Genomic DNA, 20,148 nt, shown 5'->3' with positions numbered 1-20,148 from the left:
TTAGTCAAGGAGGAGGTGATCAAAGAAGGGGGTGCCATGTTATATGGAGAGCTTGAGGTCTATACGGTGTTTGTCAGGAAGCCAGTGCAGTTGTTTTTGAGTATGGGAGACCGGAGAGGAGAGAGTAACAGTAATCTATACAGGAAGTGACAAGTGCATCAACTAGAATGGCTGTGGTGTTTGGTGCGAGAGATGGACTGAGGCGGTTGATATTGTGTATAAAGGCTAAAATGATAAGAGTGCTGTCAAGGACGATATCCAGACTCTTAACATGTAAGAAAGAAACTATGGCCTTAAATACAATTGTTAACACTTTGCTTAAGCCATTGCAAACCCTATGGGTGTGAGTTAGTTAGATATTACTGAATGGGTGAAGATATTTTAGTGAGTGTTGGTGTGTTGCGATCAGCCATGGAGTCGGTGTGTTGTTAATTGGGTGATTAACCCTTATTGGGTGATTAAGCCCCGTTGGTGGAAATTTGTGTATCTGGGGTCGCATTTTCGAGATAATTTTGGCTGTGATTGTTCCCTATAGCCATAAAATTTGGTAAGGAGGTGTGTTTTTCAATGAAGTTTGGATTTTCTGAGTTTAATCCATATCTACTTTATTTTGAAGAGATGTTTTTGTTACATGTCTTTGTACTATTGACTTTCATTATAACGAAAAATGTTGACCCCCCCCCACTTAAAATTAAAGTGAAACATAATTTTGACTGTAATTTCCCATTTCTCTGTACTAAACTAAAAATAAGTAAAATAAGGTCAATAAAAAAAATGCCCCATTTTTTGCCCCATGGTTTATCGGCTAAAGCACAGCCGCACATATTCACTGAATTAACCAGGAAGCCCATTCTCCTGGCTCACTTTCCCCACGTCTTCTACCCCGAGCGGCATACAGCACCAGCCGCCCGCAAATACATTTCCTCCTCGGTGTTTCTCAGCCTCTGTGTTCACTGTCCTCCCACCGTGCCAATGTCCGTGACGTCGGGTCATTCTCCAGGCTGATTGGGTATCGCGGCTAAACGTAACGCGTTGGAGCGTAAAAAGTTCAATTTTTGGAACTTGCGCGTTGATGCGTTGGTGCGGTAGGCGCGCTGGTAAAGCGGCTACCGCGCCCAATGCACCGCTTTACCGCGAGTAACGCATCAACACACCTAAACCAATGGTTCCCTATGCAAAAATGACGATTTTCTACGCCTCTACCACGCCTAACGCGTTTGGTGTGGCCGTACCTTTAAAAAGCCATAAAACCAGTATTTTTGATTCCTTGGCAATAGCAAGATAAAATCAGAATATAATTTGTTGAATTCAGTTTGAAGGTAAAGCATCACATTTTAGGTTTTAACTAATTTCTAGTTGATTTATTCATTTCATATGGTCTCAAACTGAGGAACAAACATGCCAAATGACACAAACGAGAAAAAAATAAAATTTTCATATTTTCTGTCAAACTTCAGGATTACTGGCCACTGTGACAAAAAAATCGAAAGAAACATGTCAAAGGTGTTCTGATATGGATAGTATGGACTGATGTCTGCATGTTCATGACAAAATAAGATTGTGTGTTGTTTAAGTGTGTGTGTGGGGGGGATGTGTGTGTTTGCATGTGTCATACGATATTAGGGCTCCAAAAAGTGATGGTGGTTCAGTGATACATCTCTTTGTAAACACTTTCATACCTTGTTCCATGCAGGAGACACACGTGGAAGGGTCTGCAGGTGGTTCGAATCAGCATGTTTGAGGCAGAGGCCTTACATGCGTACCTTTTTCTACCTCGTGCTCGTGCATAGCTTACACTTAAGAATTGTTTCTCGCTCTTCCTTGGGTAAAACAATAGACTGTAGCCTATCATTATTAATTGATACCGTGAAATTAAATGTAGACTTTATCAAGTATGATGCAGAGATGAGTGAGATTCCTTTCAGGAAAACTGCTTTTAGCCATAACACCCTTTCCGTTACCGGTACTGCATTATGGAACACACTACCTCCAACTATAAGGGCATGTCCCACACTGGCCTCTTTTAAGCGCAAAATAAAGACATGGCTTACTGATAACCACACATGTAACCACATATAACACTGCACTGTATCGGCCCACTTTCTATTGAATTGTATTTCCTTTTTAACCAATACTTATGTTTGTCTTTGCTTTTTATAGAACCTTTTCATGTTATGTATTTATTGTATATCTTTTGTATTGCTTTTACTGTAACATCCACCTGCCTATGGACAACAGATGGAAATTAGCCCCTGGGCTACAATCTGGCACATTTACATGTTGGAATGACTATGTTTATCAATGTGCATTGTCCTGAAATAATGAAATAAAAAAATAAATAAAAAAATAAATAACCCCTAATGTCTGACCTTTTCGAAAGACCCTGGAGCACAGGTTTCCCAGGCTGCCCCGACAGTTCTGATTGTGAACGATAGTAACCTCACTGACGTTCCCACTACCCCCAGCACGCGCCACCTCTAACGCTCCAATCGCTAAAGAGGAATATCCTGACGTCACTCAATGGCTTCCGGACTAACACCACCGTCCCGGTGATGCTCTGATTTACATTTTACAGAATTGTATATTCGTTTTTATAACAGACTTGCAGTTGTTTATAACCAAACACAACGTGGTAATACAAAATACAAGTATAATGTCTGAGCTTTGGCTACGAGGATAAATAGACCCGATTCCAATCCCGCAGTGACTCAGGCGTAGCAGCTGAGAAAAGAGGTGAGACTGTTGCCGTATGACCGCTTTGCAGATGTTGATGAGAGGGGCTGATTGTTAGCGACCACTGAGTTCAATAGCGCGGCACGTCGCCCTTTAATACGCAACATATTGGTGTAGTGTGCGAGGCGCGTGGCTGCCTCTAAGTCTGTACGTGTATCTCGACGAAAACACTTGATTTTCTTCATTAGCAGCGTGGCGACAGCAGCTGCAGCGGTTAGCTGAGTCGCTAAATGCTAGCTCTAAATTATGATAGCTGCTAGCGCGTTTTGACCTGTAAGCTAGCTGCTAATCCTGATGCTGGTTCGCTAGCCTTTTAAATGCGTCAGATACGGAGCCCATGGAGTGAAAAAATGTCCCGTTATTTCATGATGAGAATCAAACCTATCTTCTCATTGAGTAAAGCTTTGATAGCGTCACAAATAGCATCTGCGACTGTGTTATGCCGGTTAGCATAACAACAATGTGTTGCGATCTTATCTCACATTCATAGCGCTTTGAGTATCATGAAAGGCGCTATATAAATCCAAGCAATTATTATTATTATTATAGCTATAATCTACACACAAATCAAAACATGATCGATGCGACTCCTTATTTAGTGCTGCACATGAGAAGGACAACGTAGATGAAGTATATAACACGTAATAACAGTCTAATAAGGGAATTAATTGTAGGCTACAGTCTAGGGTGCATCAAAAGGCGAGGCGGTGTCTCATTCAACAATGTCAATGATGAATAATGTATCTGACGAAAATGTGCGACATTATCACCTGCATTCGGGTTTTATGCTTCATGTTTTTTCCTGATGCTCTCTCAAATTGTGGCACTTTAGATGCAATGTATTCAGCATCAAATTACAGTGACATACATTGAGTATTATGGATAGTCAGGCTAAAAGCTGTAGCACTCACTTGAATACCATCTTAATCTGATGAAGCATATTGCTGTATTAACTGGTTGCAGGAAGCTTATTTTTCTCTTGTGTTAAGAACTGGGTACTTAACATACACACAATTCGTAAATTGGTGTATGTGTGCTTGTTTGATATCATCTGCTGTTCTGACAATCTGTTATTGCTTTTTGGCATTTCAACAATTATGGTGATATTTTCATCATGGCATGTTAAGTGTTCAACTGAATATCTGTTTAGTCTATATAACCGTGCATTACATGCTAAAATGATTTAATAATATTTTTTATCTGATAATGTACCACATTGGTGTTCAGATTGTAGCTATGAGCGTTTCTGTCTACGCTTTCCATACTTTATTGCTGGGTGACTATACCTGTATTACAAGATATTAAACCAAAGTGAGTTGCCGCCTTATGTGCCTGTGACTTCTTTGTCCGTTTGTTACACTGATCAAATACAGGTGGTTTTGTCAGTTGGTCGTGCTATGTGTGAACTTCTGCAAAACAGGTGGGACACGTTCAGCCTCCACCTGTGCGGTTAAACCAGCATGTATGTGTAACAGTGTAAATACTGATGCTATCGTTTAGCTTGCAGCTTTTCACTCTGAAATGATTCTTTTCAGCTCTGTGGTAATAGGTCGTGGGTATTCATTTAAATATCCAGATGAGGACTTTTGGAGCAGTTGCCTAAACATCCACATGCACTCACTAAAACATGCACGTACGTGCTGCTTTGAATTTAAAATGAACCCCAACACTAAGCTGAGAACACACCGGGCGCGTTGGCGCTTTGGGCCAAAGCGACCAACGCGCCCGATCTGGCGCGTGGTCATTTTGTGTCAAAAAATGGTCCAACGCGCCCAAAAGCAACGCGCCTACGTCATGGCCTACGTAGATGAGCCCGCACGAAACTTATTTCCCCCCGCTTTTTCTATTGCTGATCAACCATGGCTGAGATAATCCCCATCGCTGCGCTCTATCTTTTGTGGGAGTCCGAGGAACGGAGCTACGCAGCTAGTCTCCCCCGATATATTTATTCCCCTAATCAACCATGGCTGCGATCAGATCCGACCCGACACAACAGCGTTCATGTCCACACAAAAACAACACCTACACGGCCAACAATTGTGCCAAAAAACAAATAAACAGCAAGTGAACGGAACAAATAGCCTTAAAACAGCATTGCAGATTCACGCCACTCGGAAATGAACACAAACAGCAAGGCAGCACCATACCAAACACATTTACAGCAGCATTGTGCACAGGGCAGTAGAAAATAAAGGCAAGTAGCCTACATTACCTGGCTGTGACGGGACCGTGGCTGGCGTAGATAGCCTATAGGGCAGGCATAAACACCGGTGCTTCGCTGTACTCGTTGTGAAAGTTCCCCGGATTTAGCCGTTGTGTTTGGGTTCATTATATGGAGGTGGTGGCCGCACACAGCCGGGTGAGTTAGCTAACGCTATCCGACCGGTGCTAACTTGGTTTATCGGCTTAAGCACAGCCACACATATTCACTGAATTAACCAGGAAGCCCATTCTCCTGGCTCACTTTCCCCACCCGAGCGGCTTCATATCACCAGCCAGCCGCATTAACTCCACGGTGTTTATACAGTCTCGCACACACAGCGGTGATTATTTGCTCCTGGTTCACTTTCCCCACGTCTTATAACCCCGAGCGGCTTCATACAGCACCAGGCAGCCAGCCGTAAATACATTTCCTACTCGGTGTTTGCCTCTGTGTTGTCACGGTCTCGCACACACAGCGGTGATTATTTGCGCCTCCATTTTGTCTCAGATTTTTCTGTCCTCCGGCTCTCTGCCAGTGACGTAGGGTCAAGCTCACCGCTGATTGGCCAACGCGGCTAAACGTCACGCGCCGGAGCGTTGAAAGTTCAATATTTTCATCTTTTTTTTTAAGCTTTGCCGGCGCGGTGACGCTTTTTGACGCTTTGCCGGCGCGGTGACGCTTTGGCAACGCGCCCAAAGTGCCCAAAGCAACGCTTTGCCGCGGCCAACGGATCCTCGCGCCCCAACCAATGGTTCCCTATGCAAAAATAGGATTTTTCAACGCGCCCACCACACCCAACGCGCCCGGTGTGTTCTCACCTTAAGAGGCAATCAGTGTTGTGTAGAAAAAGAAGATTGACCCCTGCAGTGTAATATTGCACCGGTCGTCATCATCGCATCGCAATCCTTACTGCGAGCACAAGCCTGCAGTGCAGTGCAGTAGCTGATACCCCAAGGACCCACATTGTCACTGAAGTCACATTCTGCACACTCTGCATGTTAGAAGGACAAAATATTTGTTTATCTAAATGAGATCTCCCTGGAAGTTCTCATGTGCTGCTAATGCTAAACATGTAGAATGACTTTGAGTCATATTGTAGTGGTTTCTCTCGTAGCTTGTGTTTGCATAACGCCGGGAGCAGCCCCACTCAGGGATTCTACTCAGTACTGTTATATTATCAGGTAAGGTCATGCTAACCTCCTACGTGACCTCTGGACGTTTCATCCTAAAATGCAGTGTGAAGCACACAGCAACTAGTTCAAGCATGCACTGTCTCTGTGGCTCTTGGTCTACACTGCAATTTCCACTCTGGCTTTAGCTTAAAGACCTATTTCACCTGTGGAAATATGAAGGTGTATTCAACCCTGAGATCCTATGTAGTATAAATGTGCAAACATTTTAGGAATCGTTTCATCCTAGCCTGAGAAAAGGCCAGAAAGAGTGTTTTATGGTCTCACAGTCCAACCCTACATTTTAGCATGTGTGACATCACATATGGGAAAATGTAGGGTTAGGATTAACAGAGCAGCTGGGCCAAGGGAAGATTTAGGGAAGAAAAACCTAATTCATTATATTATAATATAATATAATTGATCCAAAGATGTTTGTTGTTTTAGCCAAACAACTGAGAGGCAGTAACTTGTATAGCACATGGTATACTTATATTGCAAACATAATAATCCCTTGTTGTGTGGTATCGGAAAACTAGTGGTGAGGCATAAAGAAGATTTGAAAAATAAACGCCTGGAGCTGGATCTGTTTACAAAACACAAAAGGTTTCTTTCAAATTGCTTATGTAGATTAAATGATTAAATGAAGTGTAGCAAATCTTCACATATGAAACAACACATGGTCTGTCTAAGAACTGATCAGTTAATTAACTCATCTCAGCCGTATTGTCGTAGTAATAGCATCATGCTTTTCTCCGTGAAGCTGGCAAACCGTGCATCACCTTGCCTCTGGTGACAAAAATAGGGCTGACTGTGAAACCGGCCTAAGAATAGGCAGAGAAAATATGGTCTTCAGGAAAGAAAGGATTAATTTACCAGGAGGCCGTTAGGCCGCTCGATATTTCCAAATGTGCGACGCGGCCCGATACATCTTTATACTTCTAAAATGTCACGTTGTGTTTCTTGTTTTGCAGGTGTGGTTAACTTGCTGACTGCAGCCTTCAGGCCTCTGCAGCAAGTCAAAGTGTGAAGTATCTCATCGGTGCCCCTTCTGGTTTGACTTGAACCTTCAAAAGATGAAGTTGAAGGAGGATATAAACCCCTTGCTGCTGCAGGTCTTCCGCTCTGTGGTCTGGGTCTACTCCGTCATCACCTTCATACCCTGGTACTTCTTCTCCGGCGCCGGCTCCAACCTGGAACGCGCTCGGCGGATCAAGGCGCGCTCGGTCAGCGGACACCCGGCCGGGCCTTACAGGGCCATCAACAGCCAAGAGAAGCTAGTGGCGTGGCTGAGCCCCGGGGTCAACACCCTGGACAAGATGTTTGAATACGCCCTGAGCAGGTTCCCACAGAGAGACTGCCTAGGCACCAGAGAGGTGCTCAGTGAGGAGGACGAGCCCCAGCCCAACGGCAAGGTCTTCAAGAAGGTAAAGAGACATGGAACTCAATCAGTTACTGGTACTTCCAGGGCTGTCGGTACTTTTCTTCTCAAAGTGAGGAAAATAGGATATTCGCAGTTTGCATAATCTGGTTGGAATTAGTGTCCACTTTTGTGAGCACTTCAAGATAGCTCCATCTATGTAGCTGTCACATCTATTTTTTACTTAAACGTTAGTGAAGATGCAAAGGCAGCAAAGCATCTTTTACTTCATTCAAACGTTTACAATGATGTGCAAAAGTTACTTTATTTTTGTGTTTTTTTTTATTCTTTTAAAGCTGACAGAATGTGGAAACAATGTCTTCGAAGGTCAACATTTGTCAGCTGCGCAATCACTGATTATGTTTTCATATCATATGTCATCAGATTATTATTTTGAGACAGCCTTAACATAATCAAACTATTTATAAATAATTGGATCCTTATAGTTGACTAATATTATGTAAACATGTAACAGTAGGAGCAGTTGTTAAACAACTTATTCAAACAGAAAAGGAGCAACATGTTTACAGTGCACATGCACACATGCACTCCGTTAATATTCTATTTAAAATAGCACCACACCGTGGTTACTCATACATACATACATACATACATACATACATACATACATACATACATACATTAGGGGTGTGCACGTGTACACGTGTAACCGTTTAGTAAATCATAACCGTTTAGGAAAAATCAATAAACGAAAACCGTTTAAAAAAAAAAAATCTTCAAATTTAAAATTTTCTTTTTTTCAAAGTTTTTAAATATGTTCTGGAGACACACATTTATTGATTTTACATCACTAGTAGGACTAAACTAATTGGGGATGATAAAAGCTAGTCTGCCGAATCGGTCTGTCCCTCGGCGAGTGTGTGAGTGTGTGTATCGGCACACACACACACACACACACACACACACACACACACACACACACACGGGGAGTCGCCGTGCCGGTGCTCGACTCACAGCCACGGAAGAGTGATGAAAGATAACCTAAAGATTAAAGTTACTCGGTTGACGTGAACTAAGCTCGTAAGTAGCCCGAACTTTATAACACCTGTTCAACCTGCATGAACGTGGACATGTAGAAAGCGATAGGCTATATTAATCAGGAATAATATATATATACTGCGCCACTGCCGCCCTATATTTGGGCGGCAGTGGCGAAGTGGGTAGGGAGCGCGCCTCTGGTGTGCAGGGTCGGAGGTTCGATCCCCCATCTCCCCGCCTCATGTCGAAGTGTCCCTGGGCAAGACACTGAACCCCGAATTGCTCCCGATAGTTAGCTTAGTTAGCTTAGCACCGTAGTGCTAAGCCTACCCTGCGTGGTAGCTGCTGCTATCGGTGTATGAATGTGTGTGTGACTGGGTGAATGTGTACAAAAAACAATGTAAAGCGCTTTGAGTCTGTGATAAACGGAGATATAGCGCTATACAAGACCATTTACCATTACCATTACCATTACGAAAGGGCGGGCGGGAGCGCGCCCTTTCACACGGTTAACCGTGACGTAATGACGTCACGGTTAACCGTGTACACGAAAAAAATTCCGTCGTGTACACGGTTAGACATTTTTGTAAACGTTCACACCCCTAACATACATACATACATACATACATACATACATACATACAGTATCTCACAAAAGTGAGTACACCCCTAACATTTCTTCAAATATTTCATTATATCTTTCCATGCGACAACACTGAATAAATGACACTTTGATACAATGTCAAGTAGTCAGTGTACAGCTTGTATAACAGTGTAAATTTACTGTCCCCTCAAAATAACTCGACACACAGCCATTAATGTCTAAACTGTTGGCAACAAAAGTGAGTACACCCCTTAGAAAAAATTTCCAAATTGGGCCCAAAGTGTCAATATATTGTTTTGCCATCATTATTTTCTAGCACTGCCTTAACCCTCTTGGGCATGTAGTTCACTAGAGCTTCACAGGTTGCAACTGGAACCCTCTTCTACCCATTCATGACGACATCAAGGAGCTTGTGGATATTAGAGTCCTTGCGCTCCTCCATCTCCCGTTTGAGGATGCCCCAAAGATGCTCAATAGGGTTTAAGACTGGAGACATGCTTGGCCAGTCCATAACCTTTACCCTCAGCTTCTTTAGCAAGCCAGTGGTCGTTCGGAGGGGTGTTTGGGGTCATTATCATATTGCAGTACTGCCCTGCGGTCCAGTTTATGAAGGGAGGGGATCATGCTCTGCTTCAGTATGTCACAGTACATGTTAGAATTCAATGAACTGTAGATCCCCAGTGCTGGCAGCACTCATGCAGCCCCAGACCATGACACTCCAACCACCATGCTTGACTCTAGGCAAGACACACTTGTCTTTGTACTCCTCACCTGGTTGCCGCTCCACACTCTTAACACCATCTGAACCAAATAAATGTATTTTGGTCTCATCAGACCACAGGACATGGTTGCAGTAATCCATGTCCGTAGTCTGTTTGTCTTCAGCAAACTTTTTGTGGGGTTTCTTGTGCATCATCTTTAGAATAGGTTTTCTTCTGGTATGACAGCCATGCAGACCAGTATGATGCAGAGTGTGGCGTATGGTCTGAGCACTGACAGGTTGACCCCCCACCCCTTCAAGCCCTTCAGCAATGCTGGCAGCACTCATACGTCTATTTTCCAAAGCCAACCTCTGTGTACGACGCTGACCACGTGCACTCAACCTTCGTAAACTGGGCCGCAGGGTGGTATTGCAACATGATAACGACCCCAAACACACCTCCAAGACGACCAGTGGCTTGCTAAAAAAGCTGAGGGTAAAGGTTATGGCCTGGCCAAGCCTGTCTCCAGACCTAAACCCTATTGAGCATCTTTGGGGCATCCTCAAACAGAAGGTGGATGAGCGCAAGGTCTTTAATATCCACCAGCTCTGTGATGCTGTCATAAATGGGTGGAAGAGGGTTCCAGTTGCAACCTGTGAAGCTCTAGTGAACTACATGCCCAAGAGGGTTAAGGCAGTGCTGGAAAATAATGGTGGCCACACAAAATATTTACGCTTTGGGCCCAATTTGTAAATTTTTTCTAAGGGGTGTACTCACTTTTGTTGCCAGCAGTTTAGACATTAATGGCTGTGTGTCGAGTTATTTTGAGGGGACAGTAAATTTACACTGTTATACAAGCTGTACACTGACTACTTTACATTGTATCAAAGTGGCATTTATTCAGTGTTGTCCCATGGAAAGATATAAAGAAAATTGTGAAGAAATGTGAGGGGTGTACTCACTTTTGTGAGATACTGTACATACATACATACATACATACATACATACATACATACATACATACATACATACATACATACATACATACATACATACATACATACATACATACATACATACATACATACATACATACATACATACATACATACATACATACATACATACACATGTAACAGATTGTGTATTACCTTGTTTCATTATTCTTTTAAAAGTTTGGTCAGTTGTCAGAAGCAAGTATATAGCTAAAGCAGTGGGTGCATATGTTTTGAATCTTTGGTGTTGCATGAAGTCTGTGAGGCTGACGGCACAGTCTGCCGCTGTGCACAGTGTGAGCAATGTGGGTGGAAGTAACAGTGATACTGGCCCTTTGTCTCACAGCTGGGGGCTTCCTCATTAACACCTGCATAATGGCCCTGTAGATGGCGCCAACTGACTGTATGATTGATGAAGGTGTATGACTGGTAAAAACATCTTAGGAATTCAGCTGTGTCAGTTTTGTGCATTAACCTTTTTTATACTTAAAAAAAGAATTAATACCATCCACCTGAATACAATGGGTATAAGGTTCCGAATCATTTAGGAATTTTGTTCATGTTCATTGTTGACTAAGACTGCTGCTCCTGAAAACATGTTGTGAAGCTACCCAGGCCTGTAGAATGTTTGCTTTCATAGTCACTGGTGTCATATATGGAAATAATCTTGAATATTGCATGTACTTTTGGCATGTTGGCTGCAGGTAATCCTGGGGAACTATAACTGGATGTCGTACGAGGAAGCCCACCATGCAGCAAAGTGTTTTGGCAGTGGCCTGGCAGCCCTCGGCCAGAGGCCAGAGCGTAACATCGCCATCTTCTGTGAGACCAGAGCAGAGTGGATCGTGGCAGCGCAAGCCTGCTTCATGTACAATTTCCCACGTGAGTGACAAGACTGCCAAATACATGTACTATTTGTACATTCTAGGACCTACAGTGAAACACTCAGGATTAACTAACTGAAACTTGAATTTGACAGTTGTGACCCTGTACTCCACTCTCGGACCGATGGCCATCGCCCACGGTCTGAACGAGACGGAGGTCACGCACATCATCACAAGCAAAGAGCTGCTTCAGGGCCGTCTTAAGGTACCTGCTTGACTGCTTTACTCACTGACATTTCACTGAGTTACAGGTTGTCTATTGTGTATACCAGTAGGGCTCCGTTCTATCTATCTATAATTCTATCTCATATTACCTTTTTCCTATCACTTCCTCTCCCTCAAACATCCTACCAGGACATACTGTGTGATGTGCCAAGGCTACAGTATGTCATTGTGGTGGACAGTAAACCCACAAGCTGGCCAAACATCCCCAGAGGCATCACGGTCTACAGCATGGATGCTGTGAAGGAGATGGGATCCACGCCGGACAACAGTGAGTGTTTGTGCGATGTGATTCAAAAGGTTTCTAATTTTGTCAGGCAAATGAAAGTACACTGATTAAGGCTTAATACAAAGCCAATACCCTGTGGTGTAATTGGAGTGATGTGACAAAGTCAGCAAGAGGTGAGAAAACACTGTTGTTGATTACAGCCCTACACATTCTGTAGTTCAGTGAGCAAACAGTTCTTATAACTCATGATGACAACTAATCATTTTTATATTGGGTTTTATCTTTGTGAATGGATCTCTTCTCTAACCATCACCCCTCCACTCTGGTGTCTCTGCAGTAGGGATGCAGCGCAGGCAGCCAGTGCCCTCGGACATCGCCGTCATCATGTACACCAGCGGCTCCACTGGCATCCCCAAGGGTGTCATGATCTCCCATGGCAACCTCGTTGCCGGAATCACTGGCATGGCTGAGCGAATTACTAACCTCAAGTATGCCAATATCCCCGTCACTGCCACATCCTCTCCTTCCTTTTCTTAGTTTTTTACTTTTCCTTATGTTCTGCAAGTCTTTGAAATCCCCAAAAACATCCCCCTTGTTCTCTCTCTGCCTCTCTGCACTGCTTGTGAAACAAATACACTGACTTTTCCTCCTCCCGTGTCACACCTCGCTATGTCTCTCATCCGCCTCTCTCCTGGTAACCACTGCTGTTTTGTTTTCCGTGCCGACAGTGAAACAGACACGTACATTGGCTACCTGCCGTTGGCCCACGTCTTGGAGCTCAGCGCCGAGCTGGTGTGCATCTCTCATGGCGGTCGCATCGGCTACTCCTCCCCTCAGACTCTAGCCGACCAGGTGAGTGCACACGAGCAGAGAAACCCCTTGTGGCCGCCATGTTTCCTTGCAGTGTTGTGCGTCTCTCCTGGATACATTTCAGTTCCATATCAAACCTAGACTTCCTCTGTATAGAAAGCTGAGATGAAAATGATTATTAAAGGCAGAGTCAGCTATTCTGTAGAATGCTTGTTGTCAAAATCACTTTTTTGTCAAAATCAGTGTATTCCTCCTCCCGATCGCGATCCTCCCATGTCCGTACTGTGCACGCTGAAACAAAAAACATGGTGTTAATACACAGCCTAGGCGACGTCAACGGGCATGTTGCTAGCTGTGGTGGGCCCCCTTTTGTTTACATACCCTTTGTTTACATTCCAGTATACAGTGAATTAACACCATTTTTTGGGGGGGCACACACAGTAGATACACATAGTGGATCGTGAGGAGATATTCATTGATTTTGACTAAAAGCCTTCTACAGAACCGATGAGTCAAAAAGCTGAAGCCACCTTAAAATCGGACTCAAATTCCTTTGGCCATTTAAAGCCTTGCATAGTCAGACACCTACATTAGTGACTACAGGCCTGGGTCGTTTGGTCACCAATTGTTGTCTTTCATTTTCACAGTCCACCAAGATAAAGAAGGGCAGTAAGGGGGATACCAGTGTGCTGAAACCTACTCTCATGGCTGCTGTACCAGTAAGTCTTTTTACCTCTGCTCAAACTCATCAAATGTATTGTATTAGTGATAGTGCCTCTAAATTAAATGATGTGTCATTCTACAATCAAATTATGTTAATGTTAACTGAGAGTTTGTGTGTGTGTGTGTGTGTGTGTGTGTGTGTGTGTGTGTGTGTGTGTGTGTGTGTGTGTGTGTGTGTGTGTGTGTGTGTGTGTGTGTGTGTGTGTGTGTGTGTGTGTGTGTGTGTGTGTGTGTGTGTGTGTGTGTGTGTGTGTGTGTGTGTGTGTGTGTGTGTGTGTGTGTGTGTGTGTGTGTGTGTGTGTGTGTGTGTGTGTAGGAGATCATGGATCGAATCTACAAGAATGTGATGACCAAAGTGGAGGGAATGAGCAAGTTCCAGAAGACACTCTTTGTGCTGGCTTACAACTACAAGATAGAGCAGATCACCAAGGGCTACAGCACGCCCCTCTGTGACAGGTAATCCACTTATTATGTTGGTCATATAAAGGAACAGGAGTTTTAGCCCAAAAGCAAACGTTAGCCTCTGTGACTCCATGGCTCATCCTAACTTTTCCTGTTAGCACAGAGTCACTGCAAAAGGTGTAGGGAATTATTCTCTAGCCAGAGTATGTGAATCATTGCTTAGTAATGATCCCAGTAGTGTGTTTGCACGGCGCATTCTTCGGTATAAGCCAATATCTGGATACCATGGAGATGTATGGCTAACTTGCTTTATTATTATTTGTCTTTCGTTGTTGTTTTTATTATAGTCTCCTCTAGCCGTTTCTCATCATCTCCATGTTGTTTATTTTTGTGCCTTCGTGCCCCACCCAGTCTTGTGTTTAAACGGGTGCGTGCGCTCTTGGGAGGGGACACGCGGGTGCTGCTCTCTGGCGGAGCTCCACTCTCAGCAGCCACACAGCGCTTCATGAACATCTGCCTGTGCTGCCCTGTTGGCCAGGGCTATGGCCTGACAGAGACCTGTGGAGCTGGCTCCATCAGTGAGGGTAAGAGAGTGGTTTTCATGAAGGAATTTAAAACAGCAACTTTTTATTTTGTTTGCCTCCACCGTTGGGAAATAAAGGAACAAGCTAATAAAAATAACAAACTTGATTTGAAGTTATTATCTAAATATGCCATGCTAATGCAGGACCTTTTGCTGTTTGGATGTGTTTTGTTTTTTCAGAGTGCGACTACAGCACAGGGCGAGTTGGTGCTCCTTTGGTTTGTTCTGAGATCAAACTGAAAGACTGGGAGGAGGGTGAGTGGTCATGGCAACAACAAAACCTTAGAGAAGGCAACCAAAATGTTCCTGTTTTCTTACCAATCAGATTTGTCATACTCCTCCTCCTCCTCCTCCTCCTCCTCCTCCTCCTCCTCCTCCTCCTCCTCCTCCTCCTCCTCCTCCTCCAGGCGCTTACTACTGCACAGACAAGCCCAACCCACGGGGGGAAATCTTGATCGGCGGTCCGAGTGTAGCAATGGGCTACTACAAAAGTGAAGGCAAGAACCGCAATGACTTTTATGTGGACGAGAACGGCCAGCGATGGTTCTGTACCGGAGACATTGGTGAGGTCGACCCCGACGGATGCCTAAAGATCATCGGTGAGAGATCCTTGAACTAGCGTGCAGTACGTAATGTGTGCGTTCAAGTGTTATATGTGCTGGGATTGTGACGCGTGTGTTGTCTTCCATTAGACCGCAAGAAGGACCTGGTGAAATTGCAGGCAGGCGAGTACGTCTCACTAGGAAAAGTGGAGGCTGTACTGAAGAACTGCTCGCTCATAGACAACATCTGTGCCTACGCCAACAGGTACAATCCTGCACACACTCTATTGACTTAAGTTAAAAATTCCCTATTTTAAGTGCTTGCCAGCCAAGCACTACTGTCTAATTTTTTTGTACAGTGCCTTGCAAAAATATTCATACCCCTTGAACTTTTCCACATTTTGTCACTTTACAACCACACACGTACATTTAACACAAAGTGGTGCATAATTGTGAAGTGGAATGCAAATTATACATTGTTTTCAATTGTTATATAAATAAAAAACTGAAAAGTGTGGCTTGCAGAGGTATTCAGCCCCCCTGAGTCAATACTTTGTAGAACCACCTATCGATGCAATGCTTATACTTTGTTATAACTCATTCTCTCCCTTTTAAACTAAACTTGTGGGCTCATTTTGCAGTGACCAGTCGTATGTGATCAGCTTTGTGGTGCCTAACCAAAAGCAGCTAATGGAACTGGCGGAGCAAGTGGAGGTGAGGGGCACATGGGAGGAAATCTGCAACAGCTCCCAGGTGGAGAAAGAGGTCCTCCGCATCATTACTGAAGCTGCTATTTCAGGTAGGGGGGAGCCCTTTCTGTATTTCTTTACAGTTGTCTTTTATCCTGCTAATTCACTCAGAGTTCAAATGATCTGATCAAAGGTGTAGTCAGCGATTCTGGAGAATGGATGTTGTCGAAATAATCAGTGATTATTTCCTCACAATCCACTGTCCATACTGTGTGTGCACTGAAAAAGAAATCCAGTTTTATTGGGCGGCCTAGGCTTTGTAGACAGGTATGTAAACAAAGGCGGCCCACCGTAGCTAGCAACGTGCCCCTTTTACAGAGCCTAGGCTTGAGGTTTTTTTCTCAGCACACACATTTTGACAACAAGCATTCTCCAGAATCGCTGATTTCACCTTTTTGAAGCCTGGTTGTACTTTCTGTCAAGTTATCAGTTTTGGATTTGGTGTGATAATTTCTGCCTTTGCGCCTCACTTGTACTACTGTTACACTTATATCTGTCCCTCTGACTTGCGACTCCTTTCTCTCTCTCTCCCCCCCCCCCCCAACAAAATAAACAGCAAAACTGGAGCGGTTCGAGATCCCCAAGAAGATCCGTCTGAGTGCCGAGGCCTGGACACCAGAGACCGGCTTGGTCACGGACGCATTCAAACTGAAACGCAAGGAGCTCAAATCACACTACCAGGAAGACATTGAGAGGATGTACGGTGGAAAATAACCCACAGACACACTCCAAAACCTAACAGCAACACCTCACACATACATACTTACGCACATACACAAGAAGATCAGAAGCCACTACCAGGACTACTAGGAGAGGAGTTATACTTGTAGGATACAGGTAACAGACACACACACACACACACACATACACACATACATTATTCCAGACACACAAAGCGTCTCATGCACCTCCTCCTCTTTGGCTTCCCCCCCCCGCGACCAGCTTCGATCAAAGAAGGGGGGGAGGGGAAAAAAAACGACTCTTGAATCCATCTTCGTGCTGTATGTCCAGAGCCATAAGGCAGAAAGAAGGTCCTTCAAAGACAACTGAACCAGCCAGACAAGACAACTCACCTGCTCCTCTTTGATGGATTAGGCCCCCCCACCATGGTTGCTATGACAACCTTGGCAGCACATAAAGTCGGACGTCTGCGAAGTGAAAAAGAAATGTCAGGCTAGCTGTATCTTGGACCAATGTCAGTGCCGCCCCCTCTGTTGTTGCTTCTCCACCCCCTCTTCCATACGGAGCCTTCCACCACAAGTGTCGGCATGGTCGGTGGACTGGCAGTGAAATGGGTTAGCGTGAGTGTGATTAAGGGATCCCTCCTCCTGGGCTTTTAAGCAACATTCAGGTTGGAATCTATACAGGGGATGCTCTGTTATCTTTTTATGATGTGTTTTTTAAATTTGTTTTGTATTGTTACATTCTTGTTTGGTTTGTCTGCTTTTGAAAAGAAAGCCCTGTGTCGGAGGAATCGCTGTTGCAAAGCCATGTGAGATTGAGCATTAAGGCTTTCTGAAGCACTTATTCTTACAATTTCCTATGCTTTGTTCTCCCGGTTTTTTTTATTGCCAATTTGTTTACGCTAACTTTACTTTATAAGCTGTGTTTACAAGCTCTATTTTTTTGTATCTTTTTTTTCCCCCTGTGTCCCAAAGTTTGTACTTATTTTCTTTTTTATTTCTTCTTTTTTTTTAGTTTTTACCGACTTGACAAGTCCCAACCATTCCCATCTACAGTCCCTTCTGCTCTTTGCCTTTGCAGCAAGGTCAGAAATCAATTCCAAAAGGCATCCATCCATTGGGCCTTTTTTTGTTGTTGTAATTCCTGCTCTCTGTCCCGGATCTTAGCAGCCAATGGAGATGCCTCCCGACCTGTGTCTTCTTGCTTTATTTGTCATCGACATGCCGAAGCCCCGTCGCATTTGCCACGTATTTTTTCTCCACCCCTGACCATGACCAATGCACCTATGGATGTCTCCAAGGGAACTTAGCCTACTGTAGAAAGATAGTAATAGACTTTCATTGGTTGCTCCTCCCAAGTACTTTTTTTGGTGCAACTGTACATGTGATCCTATTTGCCATAGTTCTAGTTACTGTTACCTTTTTTTTTTTTTCAACTTACAAAATACAAAATGAATGTGCAATATTTATACACAAATTTTAAAAGTATGTAGGAAGGAGAAATGCACAGACAGCAGCCTCTCCGTAGTGTATGAATGTTTAGGCCTCTTACTTTCCACTTGAGTGCATCTTTGAAAGACCTGTAGGAACGTGAGCGTAGGAATAAAGAGGAGGAGGGTAGAGAGACACTGATAGGGAAGGCCAGATGTAGCCCATTTCAACCTAATGAAATGTTCTAATAAGACTGTAAAGCCAAGGTGTTACGATTTGGCGTCAAAGAAATTGCCTGACGAAAATCGTTAAACTGTACCAAAGCCGAAGCTTGAATTTATATGTAAATATATATATTTGAGAGAAATGAGAAAGTTGCACTCCAGTCGAACATCTGAAGGAACCCCTTATGGATACACTCCTTTTTATTTAATCGTGTCAGTGTGTATATAAGCTCAGCTGACCTCGTAGAGTGCTGGTAACATTTCTATATCTTCAAATGATATGTGTGCAATGTATATAAAAAAAAAGGGCCTACAGTTCTTTGATTCTGTCCAGTGACTATTTGAACTCCTGTGCAACCTCATCATAGCCTATGTCAATTATTGTTAGTTTTTTTAAGATTGGCTGTGATGTTCTCTGAATGGTATTGGTAATGGTATGGCTCTTGCTTCAGTCTTTCTTCTCTTTAAGGCTTAACAGACAGACGGATGAAATAGTTTTTGGTCTTTTTTTGTAAGGGGGCTGCTTTGGATTTACTGAACACATTTTAGCATTAATAAAGGTACAGTCAGCTACTTTAACTAATTATATTATCATATGTCTACTAGCTCAGTGCAGAAGGGTTGTTTTTAGCTTGTAAATATTTGACCATGATACTATCATGATTTGGTGGTAACCCATTCCTCCCTTTCCTGTTGAATTTTTTAAGAACGTTTTCCTTCTCCTGATACTTTTTTTTTTTAGAAGGTCAGTAGCTTACTGTGGTGTTTGCTGCTTTGTCCTCTGCCTGGCTAGAGGCGGCTAGTTGCCTTTTGACACACATGAGCTGTCTTCAGGGGTCTTAAGAATGTGAAGCACTCGCGTTTTTTAGTTGATGGCTCACACGCCGCGTCTTGACTACATCCATTTGTACAGCAAGGCAAAGACAACGGGAGTGGTGCAAAACTGGTGAATTCCTCCACTCCATGCTGTTCTCACTAGTATTGTAAATAGGTCAAGAGGGGATCAATGATCAAAGTTCATTCAAACTACCAATAATTGTACAGGTGTAAAGTCTCCTGATGTGGACATATTTAATAGTCTTTGTGACTGACCAGTTTTTTTTGGGGTCTCCTCCTTGTTTTTATGTGGTTAAGTGGCCCAGCGAACTCGGGGTCTATCGCAAGTGTCTCCATTTTATTTATTTGTGATTTGGCCTTGAAAATTATGTTATGAAATGAAATAAAGAATGGTTTGTGTTGTAATTATTGCTTGTCTCTAGGCTTGTTTAACACCTGAAAGCAATCTGCGAGGAACAACATGATCACATCAGCAGCTTGAATCAGCCTGAAACCAGAGTTTCTATGGCAACAGAGGCCAGTGTGTCTGTGCATGTGATTTGTGAGGGACTGTGTGTGGTGCCTCAACGAAAACGGAACACACAGTCCTGGAAGACAACCTTCAATCAGAGCTAGTAAACAAAGGGAGTCCAAGACGTGTGAAATCACTTGATTTATTAAAGGGGGTAACTTGGCTCACAGTACTCCTAATACAAATGCATCTGTATACACCTGGTTCCAGCCTTTAAGCAGTGTCTGCATCTCTTAGGATAAGTCTCCTAAAATGAATCTTGGAGATTAGGCCCTGTTTCTCACATCTGTTTGGTATCGATGTATCTTTATTAAAGAAAAAGGACATAATTGATTGTCTATCAAAACTATACAGAACCACATTTTGAGTTAATGGACTAGTAGATTGTTGGACTCAGCAGTACTTCATTATATATTTTCCGTAGAAACATTTCATCTTCGGGCTGTTCCCGTTTAAATCTATTGTGTTATCTGCTTCACGGCTTCACAATATAA

General features: G+C 43.5%; 1 protein-coding gene across 1 annotated transcript; it reads left to right on the top strand.

The window, feature by feature from the left end:
- The first annotated feature begins 2,544 nt into the window (after positions 1 to 2,544).
- acsl3b (acyl-CoA synthetase long chain family member 3b) lies at positions 2,545 to 19,548 on the top strand. Its single transcript, XM_080034589.1, has 15 exons — positions 2,545 to 2,733; positions 7,080 to 7,532; positions 11,529 to 11,706; positions 11,804 to 11,913; positions 12,063 to 12,201; positions 12,497 to 12,647; positions 12,888 to 13,011; positions 13,617 to 13,688; positions 14,009 to 14,148; positions 14,506 to 14,678; positions 14,858 to 14,932; positions 15,085 to 15,276; positions 15,370 to 15,484; positions 15,861 to 16,018; positions 16,525 to 19,548. The coding sequence occupies exons 2-15, from the start codon at positions 7,182 to 7,184 to the stop codon at positions 16,680 to 16,682; spliced, it is 2,136 nt and encodes a 711-aa protein (XP_079890715.1). The 5' UTR covers positions 2,545 to 2,733; positions 7,080 to 7,181; the 3' UTR covers positions 16,683 to 19,548.
- The last annotated feature ends 600 nt before the right edge of the window (positions 19,549 to 20,148 follow it).

The sequence above is a fragment of the Ammodytes marinus genome (genome assembly GCF_949987685.1).
Source record: "Ammodytes marinus genome assembly, chromosome: 9".
Classification (NCBI taxonomy): Eukaryota; Metazoa; Chordata; class Actinopteri; order Uranoscopiformes; family Ammodytidae; genus Ammodytes; species Ammodytes marinus.
This window is presented reverse-complemented; position numbering and strand designations above follow the sequence as displayed.